Source organism: Chrysochloris asiatica, unplaced genomic scaffold (assembly GCF_000296735.1).
Source record: "Chrysochloris asiatica unplaced genomic scaffold, ChrAsi1.0 scaffold00065, whole genome shotgun sequence".
Taxonomy (NCBI): Eukaryota; Metazoa; Chordata; class Mammalia; order Afrosoricida; family Chrysochloridae; genus Chrysochloris; species Chrysochloris asiatica.
The window spans coordinates 5174553-5197316 of record NW_006408583.1 but is presented as its reverse complement, the minus strand read 5'-3'; the positions used below and the strand labels follow the sequence as shown (position 1 = coordinate 5197316).

General features: G+C 39.7%; 1 protein-coding gene across 1 annotated transcript in view; it reads left to right on the top strand.

The window, feature by feature from the left end:
- Window positions 1-22764, top strand: part of FOCAD (focadhesin) — a 354257-nt gene that overhangs the window by 274807 nt on the left and 56686 nt on the right. The window contains exons 24-32 of the mRNA XM_006864465.1: window positions 21-129; window positions 3055-3171; window positions 6606-6844; window positions 10630-10719; window positions 16148-16295; window positions 18892-19011; window positions 20042-20164; window positions 20619-20696; window positions 21369-21440. Of these exons, the coding sequence (XP_006864527.1) occupies window positions 21-129; window positions 3055-3171; window positions 6606-6844; window positions 10630-10719; window positions 16148-16295; window positions 18892-19011; window positions 20042-20164; window positions 20619-20696; window positions 21369-21440 (1096 nt within the window). The remainder of the gene's footprint in view (window positions 1-20; window positions 130-3054; window positions 3172-6605; window positions 6845-10629; window positions 10720-16147; window positions 16296-18891; window positions 19012-20041; window positions 20165-20618; window positions 20697-21368; window positions 21441-22764) is intronic.

Below are 22764 nucleotides of genomic sequence, written 5' to 3'. Positions count from 1 at the left end.
ATTTTTTTCTTTTTAAACAGGGACAGCCCAGTGGTCAAAGGGAATGCGCTGTTAGCTTTAAGCAGCCTTGCTGTCATCGTATCCAAACATGAAGCCAACCTCTCCTCGGACTCTGATGGGGCCCTGGAGGTGAGTTAAGGGTTGTTTCAATCAGTTGGGCTTCGGCTGTGTAACATTTGAAAAGTGAGAAATGTCTTTAAACCTGGCTTTAGATGGTCTGGCCCTGATTTATGAGGTTCGATTCTGTCATTCCAGCACCTAGTTCTGCTGCTCACCAGGCCTTTACACTGTGAGCCTTAGGGTATTCCTGGCTTTTCCCTGCTGCCTTTCTGTTTTGCTTTCTCCATCACAGCTAAGTGGTCATTTCCATTTGAAGGTGCCAATTTTATGCAACAGGACTTGTCTTTTTGTGATTACATCAGTGGTAACCAATCTTAGGAGGTTAACTAGGCTTACTGAAAGTGAACAATGCTGTCAAAAAATGATAAATAAGCAGTGTTTACTGACTGAAAAAAAATGTGTACTTTGCATTTTAATTGTAGATGTCAATGACAAAGTGCCTATTCATTTTTGCAAGGCATTTATTTCTTAATTAAACATGTGGCAAGAGGGCCAATGTTAATTTCCAAAGTATTTTTTCAGATAATTCATATCTGTCAAAATAAAAAAGGCATGGATTTAGCCCTACTATAAGTCCCAGTATCTGGTAGCTATCATTATCTGGAGACAATACAGCAGAGTGGTTTAAAAACAGACTTGGGGAGAGGAGGGTCCTCTATTTAAATCCTAGTGCTTCCACTTTATGACTTATGACTCATTACTTGTAAAGTTCCCTTGTGAAGTCTGTTTTCTCATCTGTAAAATGGGGGTAAAGATAACCTGCAGCAATGGCTGATAGAAGCTCAGTGCTCCATACATAGTAACAATTACCAGCAGCCTTGGCGTCTGCTTCACGGTATTAAACTGCTGCATTGTGAACTGTTCTGAAGAGCGAATTTTATGTTGGCCCATGCCTACAAATAAGAAATAAGTAAAATCACATAAAACATGAGACAGTTTGAAAATAACATTATGTGCTCTCTCTTCAAACTAGGTTTGACACTTAATTTTTGGGCTTGCTACTCTTGATGCACAAAATCTGACTTTATTCAACATTATTCAGCTTGTCTCTGTCCTATCTTGAGTATTTTATAGGCCATCTGTAATGAACTCTTTTCACCTGGTGGGTATTTTGGGTGGAAGCAAAGAAAATGAGGCTGACTCATTTAAATGGAAAAAGGCACTGGGAGAATATGAAAGCTGGAAGCTCATGGAATTCCAGGCAAAAATGGAAAAACACATTTTGGAAAAAAAAAAAAAAAAAAGGAACCAAGGCCGCTTAGGGATTCCAAGCAACAGGTGAAGATAACTGCTACTGCGGTGTATTTTCTTGGGTCATTGATTGACCTTGTGTTAGTCACTCAAGATTCTAAGTCCCAAGGGTCCCATGCCATCCTGGGCAAGTAGCTTGACTGATGGTTTAACCAAGCTGCAAATAGTGGAAGCAGAGGGCATTCCTCAAAGGGTGTTATTCCCAGTAAACAAGAAAATAGTTGCTGTGTGACAATATTGCAAATGTCTGTTACACGTAGGAAGGCGAAGACGCTTAGGGATTATTGCATGATGATGAATATAGTTAGTTACCATCTGAAAAGTTTACCTTTAAATCCCGAATCTGATTGTAATAGTGAGAAGGAAGAAAACATTTAAAAAGAGGGTTTGTGTCAGATGCTTGAAAGAGTCCTGGACTATTTTAGCAGAGGCAGCTTGCTCAGTAGATGCGCATTCTAAAAAGTGAACTCCCCTCGCTGGAATCCCTTTAATCTGGTGATAGTTATGCTAAATTACCAATTGTACAGAGTCCCTAGTTGATAATAATTATTAACATTCTCAGCCCCTAACCCAAAGGTTGGCAGTCTGCTTTAGAAAAATCAGCCATTGAAAACTCTATGGAGCATAGGCCTTTTCTGACACAGATTGAATCACCTTGAGGCAAATTAACTCAGCAACAACTGATTTACCATTTGTCCAGGTAATTTGCCCCAGTAAGAACTGGAAGCCATATTCAGAGTTTTGAAGTTCTGGCTGTCTCACTCTTCATTATTTCCCCCCTTTTGTTTGATGCTATAACGCATACAACACAACACACTGAGAAACCACACAGCCCAAAGAGGAGACTTTACCTCTATTCTTGATGACCTTGCCTTTGTTGATCACTCAACACAAGTTCAACACCTGATTATTTTACTAAGGTTAACGTTTTCAGACTTCGTTCAAATCCATATGTGTCCACCAACTAAAGATCTTAAGAAGAAGACCTTGTTTGATTTAAGGAATTCATTCCAAGGAGAGATTCTACACTTGCAATAGCCTTTTATAGTTTGTACCATCTGAGTTAACAAAAACCTTTGCCATCTATGGTCATGAATGGTTTTTCAAACCAAATTCCACTTTTATGAGTGGGGGTTTCATTGTTTTGTTTTGTTTTGCCCTTGTCATTTTCCTTCTTTTCCAAATTCAAGAGTTTTCACACTGGAGTTTTCAAGTAGTTAGGCAAGTTCTGTCATGATTCTATGAGTGTACGGTAATAGTAAAATGTAATGCTAGAGATGGTGATGAAAATTTTGAGGCTGCTTTATTGCTTCTTTCATAAAACAAGTCATAGAATTGGGAAGATTTGAATCGCCTTCTCTGAACATCTCTCCCTTTAACCTCTGCATTATCCTCTGACTATAATTCACTGAAGTCAGGAGAAGTCTGAAGGGCTGTTGGATATGGTCTGCAGATCCCATCCTCTGACCTCTGCTAAGTCTGTGTAAGAGGTAAATCTTATTCCTGAATAGAACATAGGTAACAATGTGTATTTGTCAAACATCCATTTAAATCATTAGTCCTAATGTGTGAAATTTATTTTTGATAATAGCACTTCATTATTTAATTTAAAGAGGGTTATACACATAATGTTTAAATTTAGGTTCTATTTTTCCATTATTTTATGGTTTCCTTCATTTACAGATTCAACCTAATTTCATTTCCATGAAAGAGTGGATTTCCATGGTGCTTGATACTCTTCTGGTCATTGTGGATAGTCATTACCAACCCAGAGGACAACTCTTCTCCTGGTTTTATTATGTAAGTCAGAGCACTAAGAAAATGCTCAAAAGAAAACAACCCTCAAGGCTCATATCAACTACTTCCAGGAAATCCCATGTCACGGTATAATGCTGGTTAGCTTTGCTGTACATGAAAATCACATGGGGAACTGTAACTATAAGTGTGTGTGTGCTTATGTGCATGTGCAAAGAAATACTTATATGGGGTCTTACCTGATTTAATTGATTGGAGATGGCTCTGGGCATCAGATTTTTGAAAGCTTTTCAAGTTATTCTAATATTAATCACAGGTAAGAGCTCACAGTTGTGGTAGAATGAACATTGGCTGAAGAGTAGGGACCTTGAGTTTCTAGTCATGTTTTATCATTGCAGGCTACATGACCATGGGCAGTTCATTAAATCTCTTTGGACCTTTGTTTCCATATTTATTAAATGAGAGGTTTGACTATGTTATATGTAGGATAGATACATAGATCAAGAGGCTGTCATTCAAATGGTACAAGGGGACACTCAATAGTTCAAAACCAGGAAAGGTGTGCACAGGAGTTACACCATACTTCTTCAGTCTGTCTGCCGAGCAGATAATTCAAGTAGCTAAATTATGTGAAGAATAACGTGGTGTTAAGATTACAGGAAGACTCATTAACAACCTGCCACATAAAAATGATACAACCTTGCTTGCTGAAAGTGAAGAGGACTTAAAATACTTACTGATAAAATATCAAATACCACAGTCTTCAGTTTGGGTTGCACCTCAATTTAAAGAAAACAAAACTCCTCACCATTGGACCAATAAATAATATCATGATAAATGGGGAACAGACTGAAGTTGTCAAAGATTTCATTTTGCTTGGATCCAAATTCAAAACACATAGAAACAGCCGTTTAAGAAATTAAACGATGTATCGCATTAGCAAGACTTCTTTAAAATAGCAGCAAGAATAGCAGTTTGAGGACAAAGGCACACCTGACCCAAGACATTGTATTTTCAGTTGCCTCATATGCATATGAAAGTTGTACAGTAAGTAAAGGAGATCATAGAAGAACTGATACATTTGAGATACAGTGTTAGAGAAGAATAGTGAAAATACCATAGACAGCTCTATGAACAAACAAATCTATGTAGATAGAAGTACAGACAGAATGTTTCTTAGAAGCCAGGATGGAGAGACTGTCTCTCAGACTTTGGGCATGTTATCAGGAGGGACCAGTTCCTGAAGAAGGACGTCGTGCTTGGTTTAGTGGAGGGTCAGTGAGAAAGAAGAAGGGATGTAGTGGCACAACAGCAGACTAACAACAGTTGTGAGAATGACACAGGACCTGGCATTGTTTTGTTCTTTTGTGCATAGGGTTGCTAAGAGTTGGAACTGATTCAATGGCACCTAACAACAATAGAACTGTAGTAATGCTAACCCTAGCTTTGCCCCCTATTAGTTTTGTGACTGTTGACTTGATACTGAAGCCCTCTCATCCTTATTTATCTATTTTATCTATAAAAGAAGGTAACAATTAATTCATTGCCGACTTATCATAGATTGGGAGGATCTCATCCTGTGTAATTTATGTAAGAATGTTTTGAAAACTGTGATATACTCTGTAAGTGAAAAGTAAGACTGTTGTTGATACTTAAGAAGCACCAGTTAATCATTGTCATTGTCTTGTTTTGCAGGTAAAACAAAAACATTTTCTTGTGTAGTGTTCCTTTTCCTTTTTTTACTTGGGATGCATGTTTTATTTTTGTATCCACATGGAATTATTTTAGTTTTTACCTTGTCACTATCCATTGCTTAGGGAATTATAGTGATCATGGGGCAATCAGCTGAGTGGCAGAGGATTATACTTGATTTGAATTAAAATATAGCACAGATCCTGAACTGTTGCTAAGATCTTGCATTTAGCCTGATATCCCATTGCCTTAGCTCTTCTCTGTACAACTGTGGGTGCCTCTGACCTACTGCCCTTAAGAACACCTGGTATGTATTCATCTGGGGAGGTGGGTGGGGTGCAACTACAGTTAGATTTTTAAAGCATACTTTAGGACCAAAAAAAAACCCCACAACTTACCAGGAAATTCAGAATTAAACTGTAAAGTAGTTTTGTTGTGTTTTTCCTCAAAGAAGTAATTTCTTTATGATGCTTTGCTTTCTGTAAGAAGTGTTATTTATTTATTTATTTTTAATGATACATGAAAAAACCTGCTTATAAGTTTTTATGGAGGTCTTTCAATAGTTATCTGGTTGAGATAGTCACCAGGACAGGATAGTGTAGATTTCTAATCATGCTGCTTAGTTCTTTGAAACCAATAAAAACAATCTCCTTACTAGCCTGCATAGGGTTGTCTCTTACCCGTGTGTGGTTTTACATTATTATACTTTTCAAAGCCCTATTTCAAAAGTGACTTCCTTTACTTTCCATTGTCCTAACATTGTCAGCATAGCAGGGCTGCATTAACTGAAAGTATAACTTCGCACATGTGTGGTTTGATCTTTATAATGCTAAAGCTTAGCGAGCAATTGAGCATAGAAATAAAAACACTTTTAAATGTGCTTTGATGGCAAGGGACAGCAGCGCTTTTGTGGTGTCTGGAAATTTAAAGTGGATAATACTGAGGAATGATCAATGGTCTGTCTTCTCTGTTTGAGGCATATTTATGAATGTATATAATGTCTGGTAGAACTCCCTAACATGGATTTCTTAGAGAAGTTTTTTTAATCGGGACCGTTTGTCATTTTATCGGGATTCTTCGTCATTGCTTTTCCCATAATTACACATATAGGAAGGAGCAGCACATAGGCTCCCCACTTCATTCTGAATAGCTAGTTATTGCTTTGTAACCAGAGGCTTTTAGGATTTCAACTTCCTTTTTAATTAAAAGGAATTAACCCCCTGTAGGAAATAATCCATCTACTGGGAAGCGTTCCCACCAAAAATTTTGGGAGATCTGCCAATAGATCCCTACACTAAACTTACACTCTTCCTTCAACACTAAACTTGAACCCCCCCCCCCCCCGCCCTACTTTTCCCTGCTCCTGGAGAACTCCTGGCTTTCTGGGATCATATTTATAGTGTGGCTTAGTGATATGTCCAAACTTGGATTACTTCACTTTAGATATTTCAGTATCTGCACATTCGGGCTCTTGAAAACACGGAAACTGTTTCAGCCTTCATAGTGAGGGAATTCACATCCTTTCAAAAGGACACTTAAAATTTGTTTTTTGAATTTAAAAGGCCATTATTAGTCAAGGACTGTTTAGCTGGCAAGTTTTATTTTCAGTAGAGGAACAATCTACCCTGTAGACAGAGAAATTGATTTTTTTAAAATTATTTTTTGGTTAGCAGGGTTGGGTCTCAGAGAAGCTCCTATTGTTGTATAGTGCTTTTGTGAAAGGCATGCTTCCCTCATGTTTTAAACAAAGGGCTAACCCTCTGTTCTCTTTCTTTGGCATGTCCTAGAAATCCTATTCCGGTGAAAACACAGCGAGCACCATTGCCCGTTCAGCTGCCGCCACGGCTTTGTCCCTCCTCGTACCAGTTGTCATTATCTCTTGCAAAGAGAAGGTTGAGGAAATCCTGAACATGCTGTCTGCCAGGTTACCTGGGAAACCAAGTGCTGATGAGCCTCAAACAGTACAAATCCACATGGGCCTTGCTTTGGGGATGTTTCTCTCTCGTTTGTGTGAAGAGAAACTCAGGTATGGTTGATTTAAATAGTCTTGCTTTTCCTCTTCGTGATTCAGATGAAGGACTCCACACACAAAACACACACACACATTTACATTGTATCTGAGAATATGTGCTTGCTAAACTTCCTGAGATGGGCAAGGTGGTCCTTTTGTCTCCTTGATGGGTACATTTATCATTCTAAAATATTTTGATATATTAAAGTGATTGATGACTTGGAGATCACTTCATACTTAGATGCAGCCCTAGGTTTGACGAAAGGTCTCATCCTGACGGTCAGCTGCCTTTGGTGGTTTGAACCGTGTGGCACCAATTGGGGACTGTGTACTGACAGCATTGTAAAGTGGGAGGAAAGCATAGGGGTATCTCCCTGATGCCTGAGGATGAATCACCTGAGAACTGCATGTACCCATTCTTAACTACTGCTTTTATCCTGTGCTCTGGCTACGTTTTTATAATCCTTAAAGAGTCTTAATCTGTGCATATTATACTGTGTTCTTTATTCAGTTTGATTGCTCAATTTTGGACTGCTAGCTTTACCCTTGATGAAGCTAATGGAATATCAAAGGCCCAGGTGGAAAATTCCACTAAGTGGGGATGTGTTCTTGTGCATGCATCTAGTTTTGTGGTTCATATTGTTTATTGTTGATTTGACAACAAACCATGGAATTTTACATGTCCAGGCTGATTGTAGTGTGGTGTGCCACTTGACTATTTGGATACCATTAACTTAGAGTTTTACCCCATTTTCTTGCACTAGACGTAGATCGTAGCAAGGGGCATCCTTCTGTGATGCTGTTGCAGTTGTTAATTGCCACTGAGTCGGTTTCAACTCATAGCAACTTAGTATAGGGTTTCTGAGCAGCAGTTGGTGAATTTGAGCCGCCAATCTTGTGGGTTTTCTGTCCTGTGCTTATCCTGCATCGTTATACCAGGACTCCAGTTGTGATGTTAGATGTCCTTAAACTTCCCTGATAGGCAGAAAAGAACTGGTATTGAGTCAGGCAAACTGGATGGCATTATGGGATACTAGATGTTCAGTTTGGAAATCAATGGTTCATATTGCATTTGTAATTTACATAGTTTTGCCCAAGCACCAACATGTGAAGACTGTTTGAGAATTACTGTTGACCTGGGAAAATACTACATTTCAGATGATCATATTCAGTGTGTGGGCACATCTCTCAGGTGACTAGCTTAGTCTTTGCAATCATAAGCAAATTTTGTCCATCTCACCAGCATTAATGCATACGATGGGCCTGGCTCTGAACTTGCATGTGGATTGACTATTACATATCTAGTTGTGTGATAGAACACAAAGTGTTTTTAAAGACTTGAAACTCAGTGGAGATTTTTAGACCCCTCTGCTACTGTAATCTCTTCACTGTGTCTGTGCTCTTTCCTTGGTAGCTTTTCAAGCAGCATGTTTTACAACGAAGCATGAGCCATGGCAGCTTAATTCCAGGCAACTCCTTTCATCCTAGCTGGCCTCAGCTTCTTTCTAGGGTAAGATGCTGATGGTTTTAGGGCTGACTCACTTGCATTTGTGGTTGCTATAATCATGCTGCTTGATTCACCTGACGTGCTCATCCCTGGCTCCTAGGTTGTTTTCTCCTCCACCTATCTTACTGGAGTGTGTGCCTGCAGGAAACCCAGGGGAAGGCACTGGGGCTCTTCCCATGACAAAATGAGCACCCCCAGAATAACCACAAATTTAAGCTTTGCCCTCACACTCCCATCAGGAGCCCTGGCAGTGTAACTGTTGAACAATCAGTCATTACAGAAAGCTTGGTGGTTCGAACCCACCCTGTGGCTCCACAGGAGAAACACCTGACCATCTGTGTCTGTAAAGATTACAGTCAAGGGAACCCTGTGGGCCAGTCCTGTCACATGGGGTTATTGTGAGTTGAAATCGACTTGACGTCATCTAACAACACCAACACTCCCTTGGTTGGTGTCATCGGTTACTTCTTTTGGCCTTTGTGTTAGTACTGTGGCATCCTGGTGTGGCACTGTGGATTTGATCGCAAGACCAGAGGTTCAAACTCACCAGTCATTCCTCAGCAAACCTATAAAGGGTCACTGTGGGTCAGAACCGACTAGACAGCACTTAACAACACAACAGCAATGCAATTACTGGAGGATTCGGTTGCCTTGGCCAGACTAGACCAAGTGATTTTGAGGGCCTTAGCGTAGTTGTTACGAATTGGGCTGTGAATCATAAATTAGCAGTTCAAAACTACCAGCTGCTCTGCAGGAGAAAGATGAGGTTTTCTGCTCCCGTAAAGATTTACAGCTTCAGAAACCCTGTACAGGGTCACTATGAGTCGGAATCGACTTGACGGCACTTAAAAACAACAACAACATAGGGTTTCCAATATTAAGCAAGTCGAAGGCACTTAACAACAACAATTAGTACTGCAGTCAATAATTATTCATGCCTGCCACCTTCCTAGTATTTTGGAGCAGAAGAATCACTAATATTTGCTTTTTAGTACTATCAATAAATACTTTACCAGATGATAATATGTTAAAAGAAAGTTTCCATTTTTCTAAAACAAAGGTCAGTGTTTTGAGGGCTTTTGACTCTGAATAGTTCATTAATGATAGCAAATAAGTGGCTCAAAATGGCTCTCTAGGGGAACAGGATTAGGTTAATACGCTGATTCTCAGGTAAAGAAAAATCATTTTGTAGAAGAAAATTTACCAATATTTAATTATTATTATTGCTGAAGCTAATCATTTTGAAAAAGCTTTGTAATTTAAATTCTAATACAGAATTTATTCAGAAAAGTGTTATTCCAAACCATCTTGCTACTTCCATAACCTCCAGAAGATACTTGTAAAATCCCTTAGCATTTGTATAGGATATTTAAGTATATTTTACTCAAGAGAACAACTATAATAAGGCTTATTTAGTTAAACCTATTACAACTGTGTAGATGTGATGTGTTTATTTCTGTCATTGCAAAATGCAATCCTTCCCCTCAAGCAAAACCACAGAGTCTTAGTCTGGGAAGACATTATTTAAAGTGCTTTCCAAATGATTGGAATTCTGGGGGTTGCATTCCACTTACTAAGGTCTGAGGCAGCCTGAGAATTGAGACCCCTTGATAATAAAGTGTCGGTGATGAAGCCCACAAGTCTGCCTGCAAACACAGCCAGAGACTGACTGCCTTTCAAGTTTTATCATGCACATATTAGTTCTGACCAAGCCACTTGTAGAAATCACTCCAATTGCTGCCTGAAGTCAGAGAAATGCAGAGTTGGGGATTCTTTCATTCATTCTTTCCTTCCTAATGCAAGTAAAGGAATAGAACTTATAACTATCAGGATTCAGACAGACATAAAATAAAAAATGACAGTCTCTGCTAAGAAGAGGTTTGGGAGGATCACTGATGATATTTTGCCCTTTTAGCTTATAAATATTCTGAATAAAACTCACTTTTGCTTTCTTTTATGTACTTATTTATGTAGATTCTAGCTTTAGTTATTATATCTCAGTGATTTAAAATTTGAAAGGGCTGAGAAAAATCAAAAGGAAGTCTTAGGGTTTATTGGTTGGCAAATGATTGTAATGTTCAGAAGCCAAATTGTTTAATAAAGTCTCTGACATGGTTTCTTTGGCAACAAAATAAGTATATGTGAATCATCAGTATTAAGAATGATTACCTTTTTGTTTTGTTTCTTTGTTTTTTTAAAATGCTGGTATTTCCAGTGAAGTATTGAGAGTAAAATATCATCTATATTAAGTGATTTATGTTCTCCCCTTGGTCTTCACCCTGTTCCTTCTCAGTGACGTGTCAGGCCAACAGATGAACCTTCTCCTGATGAAGTCTTTGGATGCTCTAGAAAATTGCTGCTTTGACACCACTCTTGAATACAAGTATGTTGAGTCCATTTCCTTTCAGAATTGGCTCTTAACTCCAATAAACCTTGCAAGCCATGTGCAGTATCTGTAAGAACTGCTTGAGTTCCTTTGCAAAGAGTTTTCAGTGGTAATAAAAAATCTAATTAAAACCAATACTTGTCCCCAAAACCACATTTCAGTTTTAGATGGTTTGCTTTCGTATAATGCAACAAATGCTATTTTGTGGCTAAATCTTTGTGTAACTAAGACATTAGTTCTGTCTTGTACATAATCATATAAAACATAAACAGAATCTAGTTGTACAGTGTAACCTCTGTAAAAAATGTAAAACCATTCTCTAAATTAGATTTGACCAGGAAAGCCTTGAGCTCATGATGTAGGTTTCCCGTTGAAATCTACATGTGTGCAGAATCAAAATGAAAGACAAGCATCCTTACATCAGGGAACCTTAACCTCCTCTGTCTTAATAGACTCTTGTTTTTCTTACATACCTTATGCTTTTTTACAATGTTGTATATTGAATTAAGTATCTTTAATATAATTCATATTACTAACCCATTCTAGTATTCTAGTAATGAAAGATATAATAAATATGAAAAAGAATAATCAGAAAAGAATACCTCAAAAACAGTACTAATTGGATTTCTTTAGTGAGACATTTAATGTTTCAATTAGTCTTATCACTTATGTGGGTGAATATATGGTTTTGTAAGGCTTTCTGAAACATTGCAAGGTTGAAGGTTTAAGCTCACCAGCTGCTCCTCGGAAACCCTATACAGGGTCATTATGAATCAGAACAAACTCTATGGCACTTAACAACAAAAACAAAGGAGAGGAATGTCCTGGTGTGGCGCTGGAGGATAATGCACTGGACCGCAGGGTTGGTTTGAATGGAAAGGTTGGCGGTTCAAATTCACCAGCCTCTCCTCGGAAACCCTATACAGGGTCACTATGAGTTGGAACCAACTCGATGGCACTTAATAACAACAACAATGGAGAATGGAGGTAAGGGTGATTCTGGATAGGGGACTGGTCTTGCAGAAATAAGTAAAATACGCCATCAGAAATTTTCTGTCCAGTTAAATGCTTGTCTCTCAGCCCTACTGTAAGCTCAGGTCCTTCAAGATCCTCACCCTCTATCCCAGGGGTGGGGAACATCTGGCCCACTGAAATTATTTGGCCTGACTCTACTTTTCATGTAATTTAATCCACATCACAGCCTAAATATTGTTACAGAAGCAAGTGTCATCATCACTTTGGTTTAAAGATAACAAAAATGAGTCTTAAGGACTTGGAGACATGTTTGAGGTCACACCTTAATAGGTTCAGGGGAAGCCTGCACCTTAATAGGTGTAGGGGAAACCTGGGTCATCTGACTTCAAAGCCAGTTTCCTTTCTCTTTCATGGCACTGTGTGGAGGACAAATTTCAACAGGAAAAAAAAATGCATTTTGAAGCTCGACAGTGTGATGTTTATTTATCTGACATGTGGTGTTCCCAATATAATTGTTTTTTCCTCCTAAAAAGGCCTACTTGTGAATGCCTGGCTCCCAGCATAAAGTGTTCCCTTGCCTAATGAGATTGCTGAAGTCGAGGATAAACCTCCTTCCAGTGAAATAGTGGAAGCGTTATCAGGAGGTAGTTAATAGATCTGGGAGCGTGCTACCTCAAGTGCTAGAATTCAGCCAGAGCAAATTCACCACGCTTCCCTGATTTAATGGACAAGTCCCTGCTGGGAGAACCAAACACCTGGGCTGAGCCTGTTTGTGATCCCATCCCTTACACTTTGCTGCCACCTAGTGGACAGCTCTTAACATCATTACAGGTCTTACAAGCTATCCATCAACGACCTGAGCTTTGGTTAATTACTATTGAGCTTTTTACAAATACGATAACATTTGTGTAGCACTTTGTAAAGGGCAAAGCACTATACAAATGTTAACTGTTATTAGAAGTAATTATCAGATGGCCCACTACTTAATCTGCTTGATAGTCTACAGTAAACTAAAGAATTCAAGATTCATCTCAGGTTAATTTTAGAAAAGTATATCATTATATCTCAATATAGTAACACACATACCAGAATTTACACAGTTTCCTAATTTCCTTTTACCACGAATATTTTAATATACTTGAATGAGAAGCTGAATAAGTAATGACCTAATAGGCCATATAATTTAAAAACTCAGTTCTTTATCATGCGTTGTCATTATAATAGGGCATTTGTGTTAGCAATTCGAAAACATCGATTTTGTACCAGTTTTGTTTGTTTTCATTTTTATGAGACACCAACACTTAACTTCTGCCCAAGCTCTTCTTGGTTTAGAGTTGGCAGTTAAATCAAAAGGAGTCTGTTGTTGTTAAGTGCTGTTAAGTCGGTTTCAGCTCATAGTGAGCCTATATATAGGGTTTTCAATGCTTTAAATCTTTATGGGAACAGAAAGTCTCACCTTTCTTCTATGGAACAACTGGTATGCTCAAACTACCAACCTTGTGGCTCACAGTCTAGTGCTTATTCTACAGAGCCACATCACTCCCCTCAAAAGGAGTCTAGGACACGGCCAATGCTTAGAAATGCTAAAGTATCTGGGAAATATTTAAGACTTGGGCCAAAAATAAGCACATTAGAATACAGGAGATTCAGAAATCGGAAGGAATCATTAAGAAGTAAATTGTGGTACACCCTGGGTAATTGAGACAGTGTAGGAGGGACTCTTTAAAAGGACAATGTCTGCACCCACTCTAACTGGTTATATTAGCACACAGATGTAGAGTCAGAGGTTATACATAGACTTATTACAACGGTCAGTTAACCACTTTTGTAATAATAAATAGCGTAGTTACTGCAAGGTAACCTGGCCTGAGAATAGTGATAGACTTTGGTGATTTGGAGGTAAATGTGGACGAGAAACCAGATGTGCTGTTGTAAGCATTTGTACCTGTAAGCTCTGGGATGGTAGTGGAGATACTTCATTCAGTCCAGGAGATTAAGCTATTGGAGTGTCCAGAATAGTCGAGAAAGCAAAACATAAATATCTGCCTACTTATTCAGAATGATGAGCCCCAGTAGTTGCTTGAGTGAGTTTTGAGCAAGAATTAGTTTTTCTGTGTAGATTCAACATCCCTCTTTCTTAAATGTGTCTGGAAAGAAGTAGAAATTGAATTTTCTTGATTGGATTTTGAGTAATATGTTCAGTGAGTTTTACCATTCATGAATTTTGACTCCAACTAAATGTAAGAATCAAGTTTTGTTTTTATTTTCTGCAGCTCTTCTTTCCACTTTTCACCCTCCTGAGTTTTTTGCACGTGGTCAGTTCTTCAGCATTCATCAAATATTGGTTGAGAGTCTGTATGTCATGTAGTATGCTAAATACTGTGAATACCATGGTGAGGAAAAACCCAGAGCTTATAGGCTGATGAGGGGGCTAGGCAGGAATCCATCAGTCTCCCAACAGCCCTCCCCAGAGTACATCATTAAAATTGTATGAAGTCAAATTCATACAGTATGCAGTGGGAGAATATTAAAGATGTTCCTACAGGGCTAGGGAAGGTGTCCCTGAGAAAATAACTTTTGAGATTGTAAGGGCAAATAACCATTACTTAGACAAAGAGGGAGCAAAAGTCAAATTTGCCAAAATCAATTTTTATATGGCTGTGTCTTTACTCTAATACTGTCAAAGTTTTATGTAGATCAATATTGAAAAATAGTACAGAAAAATCTCCCCTTATTGATTTATCCCCTTATCCTAAATGAAAACAAAGACTTTAAATTTACATGAAGCAAGAGCAGCTGACTGCTTTTCCTCTTGCAGAAATGTGATTTGTCTCAAAGGCATGCAGTGTTCAGATGTTAGATGTTGATTAAACTGGTTGAAAATGCATTCTGCTAGTTGAGCTTGGTGTTGAGTTCATGTAAGCTGTAACAGCAGTTCTGCCTGACTAATGATGGATTATGACCGCAGTAGCTTCTTTACAAAAGATTTTCAAATGCCAGATTGTTACGCAACAGAAACTAGAAAAACACACTTGAGATATGTAGCTTTCTCTCAGGCATTCTGTCATGGCATCCTGCAGGGCACCACGAGGGGCCTTGGCCTTGGCAGATGGAGCAGAAGGCTGGGAATCCAAACCTCCCTTGTTCTGGTCGTGGTCTACTGGGAGCTCTGGGTGACCTTGAGCAGAACCTGTCGCCTGGCCATCTTCTTGGGGGTCTCCCAGCAGATGTGGAGGGCCTGTTTGCTCAGAGGTTTGGGGGAAGTAGCTAACACATCCGTAAAGCTATATGAAGCTTCTTGATGCCAGCTAAGAGGATAGATGCTATTTGAGAGCAAGCTGACATAACACGGGAGCGTTTAAAATATGCTCTTGGAGAAATGCCCTGGAATGTCTTCTTCAGCAACAGATAACATGCCGAGAGGACAGCCAAACCACAGGGAGAGAGGATGGTTTCTAAAAAACTCGGCATTTCTTGTTTTAAGCAACAACAGCAAAAAAGGGTTTTGTGTTGTTGGTTTTTTTTTTTTTTTTTAAAAAGAAGAAACAAGTTTAATAGAAATGGCATGATCTTATCATACCAGCTAGGAGTTTTCTCACAGAACAAGTCTTCCCTTTTAATGGATGTGTATTCTTTCAGGAGAATTGGAGAACAAAGTCCAAGATTCCAATTGAATTGTCACATGGAGTAACTTTTGACAGGCTTGTCATTTGACCATTTTCTCTTCTGACCCAGTGGTATGCCGAGGCACCAGAGAGAAGAGCAGGATTAGTGTCTTTGTCCACAGAGGAATCACAATTGCTTTAATAAAGAAATTCCACTTGTTAAAGTTGACTGGGAAACACAAACCACTTAGGAGCCCCTCAGAGCCTTGCATTTACCTTTTTTGTTAAAGTCAGAAGTCCTCATCTGTTAGTCCTGAAATTTAGCCTTTTTTTCTCTTTCTCCAGCTAATCATAGTGCACTCAACATAGGAGACTATAACATTCCCCAAAGCGTAGAAATATAACGGATCTCACTCCACTTGGATACCTCCTCTCCTCAACATAGATTTTAAGCCAAACAATTTTGTGTTTTTTGTCTGTTTTTCCCCAGTGGGTACATAACGCTACAAAATGTTTCATATGAAATTTTTCTTTCTAAGGGAGAGATAGCGCTACCTGTGATGGTTCATGGGGTGTATCTGTACTCTTACTGTTGCTGTGTTGAGCTATTGAGTTAGTTCTGATTCATAGCCACCCTGTATAGGGTTTCCAAGGAGCGGCTGGTGAGTTTGAACCACCAACCGTATGGTTAGCAGTCTAGTACCAATCCAACAGCACCACACCAGCACTCTAGATAGCAGAATTTGAACCCAGCCTTCCACCTCAGGTGTCACAGCACAGTGAAGAACAATTACAAGGATTTCTTGTGGTTCTAACATACCTCCCTTTTTTGTTTGGCATCCAAGCACGGGTTGTATACTGGGAGTTGGACTTGTTCTATCCCTCATGAGCCATAACAACCAAGTAGAGTCCCGGGTCCACGTGGCAGCATCTCTTCGGAAGCTCTCCACTCACCTGGAAAACAGTGGGAGCCAGAGCAGGACATTTCAGGAGGTAGGAGGTGGAGGTCACGGATTCCTTCCCTTTGCTGCTGTGTTTTGTTTTCCTGATGCTGCTTATTTTCAACTTCTCATTGTTTACTAACCTTATAAATTAAATTCTTCCTCATTTCAGCTGGCAAAATGAGAAAATCTGAGTGGCACACCACCTACATCAGATCATAAGGTTTTCAAATTGCACAGCTGTTTAAATCAACTTCGACTTAAATGTAGCTTATACGTGAATGGTGGTGGTGTGCCGTGGAGTCAGTTCCGACTCATAGCTACCCTCATAGGGTTTCTGAGGCTATACATCTTTACATGAGCAGAAAGCTCATCTTTCTCCCACAAAACTGCTGATAGTTTTGAACTAGCTGACCTTGAGGTTAGCAGCCTGACGCATAGTCACTCCGCTACCAGAGCTTCTTATATAAGTGAATACGAAATGCCAAGTCAGCCTCACTTAGAAGGCACTTTCGAAGAAGAGCTGCAATTTTAGGAGGAAGGCTAAATGGAGATTTTCAGACATGTGTTCAAGCCAAGTGTAACTTTAGAAAATGGCCAAGAATAGTTTTAAGAAACTACAGATCAAAAAGCCTTATTTTTTTAAAAATGTCAACTGCCCTGAAAAATTGTTGAGGAAAATTCCCTTTGCCATGCTTCTTGGAAAGGCTTTTTAAATTTAGTACAGTACAAAATATGCAGAATTGCAATGCATGTGACATCATTTGTGTGGGTTAGCAAGGCTTAGGTGGTCTGTTTTAGGCATTGACCAGTCTGTTCTCGGGTTTTGTTCAGGTGAAACCGAACCGTCTGTGCTTTTCTTTGGGAGGAGCCAGGGGCGGCCTCATGACTTGGCCAGATTCTCCCTCTCATTAGAGCAGATTCTATTTTGTCCCAGTCGGCCCACCAGCTATTGATGAGTGCATAATGGCGGCTGTGTTTCTCTGCTCGGTTCTCTGCTTTCAGCAATAGGAGTCGTTGAATTGGTGAATTTCTTTGCGGCATGGAGGGTTGAAGTTTTGTTTCAAGACATGTACTGCATTTTCATTTTCAAAACAATGAAGAGCATGATTTAAAGGTATATATATTTTTAAGCCAGAAGGGAAAGTTTTCAGATGGATGAGCAATTTGACTAATAAACGAAAGCAAGTTCTTTGCATTTGTCTGCCTTGATGTTTTGATTTATAAGGCCATAAGCAAGCAGTTTTTGCCCTCCCTTAGATACCACTTACATTTATCATGTTGTATAGACCAGTGCTAGCAGCTAAAAAGTTTCCACTTTTTCTCCACAGCATCCTTATAAAGGAAGGTGTTAGGAAAATGTGAGTTAGCAGGGGAGGGATGATAACAGGATTTGCAAAAGCTGGAGCTCAAATTGGTTGAGTGACTTACCCAGAGGTACTTAGCCAAGAAACAGTCAACCTGAAAGGTACAATGAGTCTTTCTCCACTCCCTCTTTCATTTGCTCATTTATGTATTTTAAATTCTCACAACAGTGCTGTGAATTAAGTAGTGGTATTATGGTGCTGTGGGCTAATGCTCTGGACTGCAAAGTCAGCGCGAACCACAGGTCGGCAGTTCATGCTCACCAACCACTCTTCAGAAACCCTATTCAGGGTTGCTATGGCTCGGCACCAACTCCACGCACTTAACAGCCACAACAACAATATCCCTGTTTTGCAAAATTTAGCGGACTCCAAGGAAGGCCCACATTCCTGTTCCATTGTGCTTCACTGCCTCTGTTGTGATTGGTGCTCGTTGTTGTTGAGGCGTGGTGGCCATGTAAGCGGCAGCCCTGCACTAGCATCATGATGGTTACTATGCTTGAGCCCAGTGTTGTAGCCAGGCGATCCATCCTCCACACTGTATGAAAATTGTAATTGGAAGGTCATTTCTAGGAGTATATTACCAGACCTTTCTCCCTACTCTGAAAGCTCTGCTGAAACCTGTCCATCTGAGGTGACCCTGATGGCATTTGAGATGCTGGTGGTATAGCTTGCGGCATCACAGCAACCCACAAGCCTCCTCCACACATGGGCAGGTGGGTGGTAGGTGGCTTCTACAAGGGAAGCTGTGATGTCACAGGGCTTCACTTCCTCTTTGTGTTTCCTCTCCTGCTTGGCCTTGGCGAGGGGGACGTGGCCCTGGTGCGAAAAGCTCCCTGTGCTGCTGCTGGAGGCTGTGCTCGGACATGATGTGGGAGGCACCGTTCTGCTTTCGAGTCTGAACACATGGGTTTGGGTCTTCCTTTTGTCACTTGCTAGCTATATGTACTTGGCGTTCAGAGTACTTCTCTGCAAAGCAGGAAAAACAATACCCTTCTCATGACACAGTTATGAAATAAAGTCATAGAAGCTAGACAGCAAAATGGTGCCCAGTCTAACTCCCTTCTGCCATTTCCTTGCCTAGTTTCTACCTTGGACACAGTTTATGTGTGCCATATTGTATATAGAGACCAGTGTTAGTAGTCGTAGATGTATTGAAACCAGTTCATACTCCAGGGAGACTTTTGACAGAATATTTGTGTCAACCAAAGTGTGTTCTTTTATTTTTCCTCTTAAAGAACCATTTTTCTGCTCTGTCTCTCCCTACCCCCACCCCCCCACCAGGTCCTTGCCTACACCCTTAGCTGTGTGTGCACATCAGCATTCAGTGCTGGAATTATCAATGCTGGGGAAGCTGAAGATACCATGAACAAACTTCGGCTGTTAGTCGAGAACAACCAGCAGGTGGGAATGCATGCCCTGACTCTGCCTCTTCTGGTCCTCATGCTGCTGACCAGTCCTGATTTGCACTTACTCTGAATTAGACTACAATGGGTTATGTTTTAATAGGTGTCACAAGTCAGGAACTTCTAACTGGTCTCTCACAGCCATCACTAAGAGTCACAGATGTCTTTCTCTCTCTTTATATCCTAACTCCTCTGTTGACCTTTCTTTCTCTTTGCCTAAGAGAAAGTATTTTACTCTCTTCAACCATTGCTCTGTGTTCATAAAGTCTTAAAGCGTGTGACTAGGGAATATAAGAGTTCCATAAGGCTAGAGCCTTGAATGACAGAAGTTTGAAAAGACATGAATACTAAAGGGACTCTGGTAAGTATCTGATAACAATAAGTTCAAATTTCAACAAGTTTGGGGCAGATAATCTGTTCATTACTGAAACTGTAGAGGGAAATTTAAATACCCACAAATTAGATCAGCTTAAGTACCCTGATTACACGTGCTGGAGTAATTCCCTGCTGCGTTTCTTTTTATTGTTTTGCCAAAATTTTAATATTGGCCGTAGTGGGCTAATGAAGATTTCATTGGTTTTAAACGTCAACAGTGATGTTAGTTTTTAACGTGGTTATATGCCCATTCACTTACAATCAAAATAAGTTTTGCTTAGGCTCTGTGCATTCTGGGAAGTTTTCTTTTAGGAAAGTTGACTGGTGTCTTGTGGCCTAACTACCTTGGTATTTTCACCCTAACTCCTTTGGAGAATTTGGATTGTTTGAACTAAGTCGCTCAATAGTGAAGTATTATACTCCTAAAATAAACCACTCACTGAAGCTAAATTCCTTGCAATTAGACTCTGCAGTTTCTGTTGTAAGCCAAAGTGTAGATAATAAAACATCTGCGAATCACTGATTGTCAGATGGCAAAAAAGCTTGTCAGTAGGAAAGAGAGTCCCCAGAAGTGCTTGTGCTACTATATATAAACATTCCTAATCTGTATCCCCCTCTTTTTTTTTTTCCACTCGGTTTTATTTGTTTAACAGACTTCAGGATTTGCCCTGGCATTAGGAAACATAGTCCATGGTTTGTCTGTGTGTGGACACGGAAAAGCTGAAGACTTGGGCAACAAACTGCTTCCTGCCTGGATCAGAATTGTTCTAGCAGAGGTAGAAGCAACCTCCTGTATGTTGTTTGATGTTTATATAAAGGAGAAAAAAACCCAAAAACTACTATTGAACTGTTTCTAGGAACTGCTAAAGTGGCTTGCTCAGCAATAAAACGACAGGCAGTTTCCAATGGAAGAAACAACTATCAACTACTGCTTCCTTAAAAATCAGGAATTCTGTCAACTCTTAAGTTTTTGTAAACAAGCTATTTTGCTAGTGTTTTTGTTTTAAAACATGTTTCTGAAAAAGAAAAACAAATAGCCATCTATGATTCAACAGCTTTAATCTTTTTAGTTGATTCATTTGCGACCATTTTTGGTTCAAGGTTATGTTGACCTTCCAGTTTAGTGTCATTTGGCCTCAGTGGTCTGTTGCTCCATGGCATTGCTAAGTGTGATGGACTGCAGACCCAGTGACTATTCCTGCTTCCCATGTTCTGATGCTTTGTTTCCAGGGCACTCCCACGATGCTCTGTCTGGCAGCTCTTCATGGCATGGTAGCCTTGGTAGGCTCTGAAGGGGCTGTAATACAGGTAAAATAACTAAATAAAATAAAAGCAACTGTTTTGTGGCAAGAAAGAAATCTAAATGTCTACATAGCCACAGCAGAAGGGGAGTTCCCTTTATGCTAAGGACAGAGGAAGATCTGCTCAGAGTTAGGGTTGTACTGGGCTTTTTAATGCCTTTCTGTGTGAAAGAAATTGCTCTTGGCCAGTAATTCTTTCCATAGAGATTTGCTTCTTGTTTAATGTAGTTTGTAGGCATTAAGCTGTGTCAGTTTGTATGCTTTCCTTAAAGTTCTCTGCCTAAGAGAAGGGGAGAATAATAATTTCTAGTCACTCACAGGAAACTCCATTTTGTATCTATACTGTTTATATTTATATAATTATTCATTAACTTCAGAATGTCTTCAGTGGGTAATTGTATGTGTGTGTTACCAATAATCCAAAGGCGATACATCTTTGTTGATCCAGTAAAAGCTTATTAAAATGACTGCTATCTGCTATGCTGAACTGGTCCAGGGAATCAATGATAAATCAAGTGTGGGCCCTACCCTCAAAGAGCTCAGAGTTTGTATTTTTGAAATATAAGTACATTATGATGAATTATTCCTTCGCTTCTATGATGATAGTTCAGACCCTAGAAATATCAATCTTTGTTTCGGTGGGGGGGGTGGCGATGGGTATGTCTCCTTATTCTTTCAGGTGAAGTCCGAAGCCATCCAGACCTCTCAGTTTCAAGGCCGACTTAATGAAGTCATAAGAACCCTAACTCAGGTGAGAAGAAGAAGGTAAAGTCCTTGGGTGAGAAAACCGCCCTCTTTGCTATAGTGGTGTTTGTTTTTCTAATTAACAATGCATAATGTTTTGTCTGGTGAATGAGGACTTATCTAGTTATTCTGAGCTCACAGGGCTTTTGATGCTTACAGTCGGCCATGCCATTGCTGGCACACAGGCGCACTGCCTTTTGAGAAACAGAAAGCTGGCATATTTGAATTGATTTAAGTTGGCATTGGTGCCCCTTGGAAATTAAAACCTTATCCTGCAAAGATTGTCAGGCCCTCAGGACAAGGAAAACTGGAAGTTGGTCAAAGGCAAGGCAGACGGCTAGGTAGAATGGTCAGGAGGCACTGATTCAGGTGCTGCTGAGGAAAGGCCTGGGGCCAGTCATTGTCATAGTTCCTCTTGGTCAGGCAGGAAACATATTCATCTGCTGAGATGTCTTTTGTAAAGGATCATGTCTGTTGCATAAAATTTGAAAGTATAGACTCAAAGAAGCTAAACCAAAGATCTCTGACATCCCAGGCTGAAGATGCCACTGCTAACAATTGGCTGTAGTTCTTGCGAAGCATTCTTATTTCCTGTGATCTTTGGGCTTCTCACTGTATACGGGACATTATAGCTTATTCTTTCAGTGAGTATGCTTGTTTTCATTCTTGTGAAATGGAGCTGATTATAATACTTACCACATAAAGGAGTTTTTGTAATTCATGCTTTTAAAAACAAACATGAATCTCTGGATTTAAAAAAAACGAAAAACACTCTCTTCTGCATCTATGAATATGAGCATTTTTTCCTTAAAAAAGTATTCAACTGAAACTTAAATTGCTATGACTCAAGATAAAAAGCTATAAATGCAAAATATTATTGTAAGCATGCATATTATGAATGATAAAGTGATAATAAAACACCACTGAGTCAATTCCAACTTGTAGCGCTCCCACAGGCCAGGAGAATTACCACACAGAGTTGGCAAGGCCAGAACCTGTATGTAAGCCATCTGCCACATCTGTCTTGTGTGGAGCGTCTAGTGGGTTCAAACCTCCGACTTTTCAGTTAGCAGCTGAATGCTTAAACTTTGCACCACCAGTACTCCTTAAAGTATACAGAATGTCATTAGTTAAAGAGAACAAAATGATATCTCTTATTTTTACCGGTATTCTACTTGTTACTGGTGTGGTGCTGTGGGTTAAAGCGTCAGACTGCAAAGTCATTTGGACTGCAAGGTCGGCAGTTCAAGCTCACCATCTGCTCCTCAGAAAGCCTATACAGGGTCACTATGGGTTGGAATTGACTCAACGGCACTTAACAACAACAACTA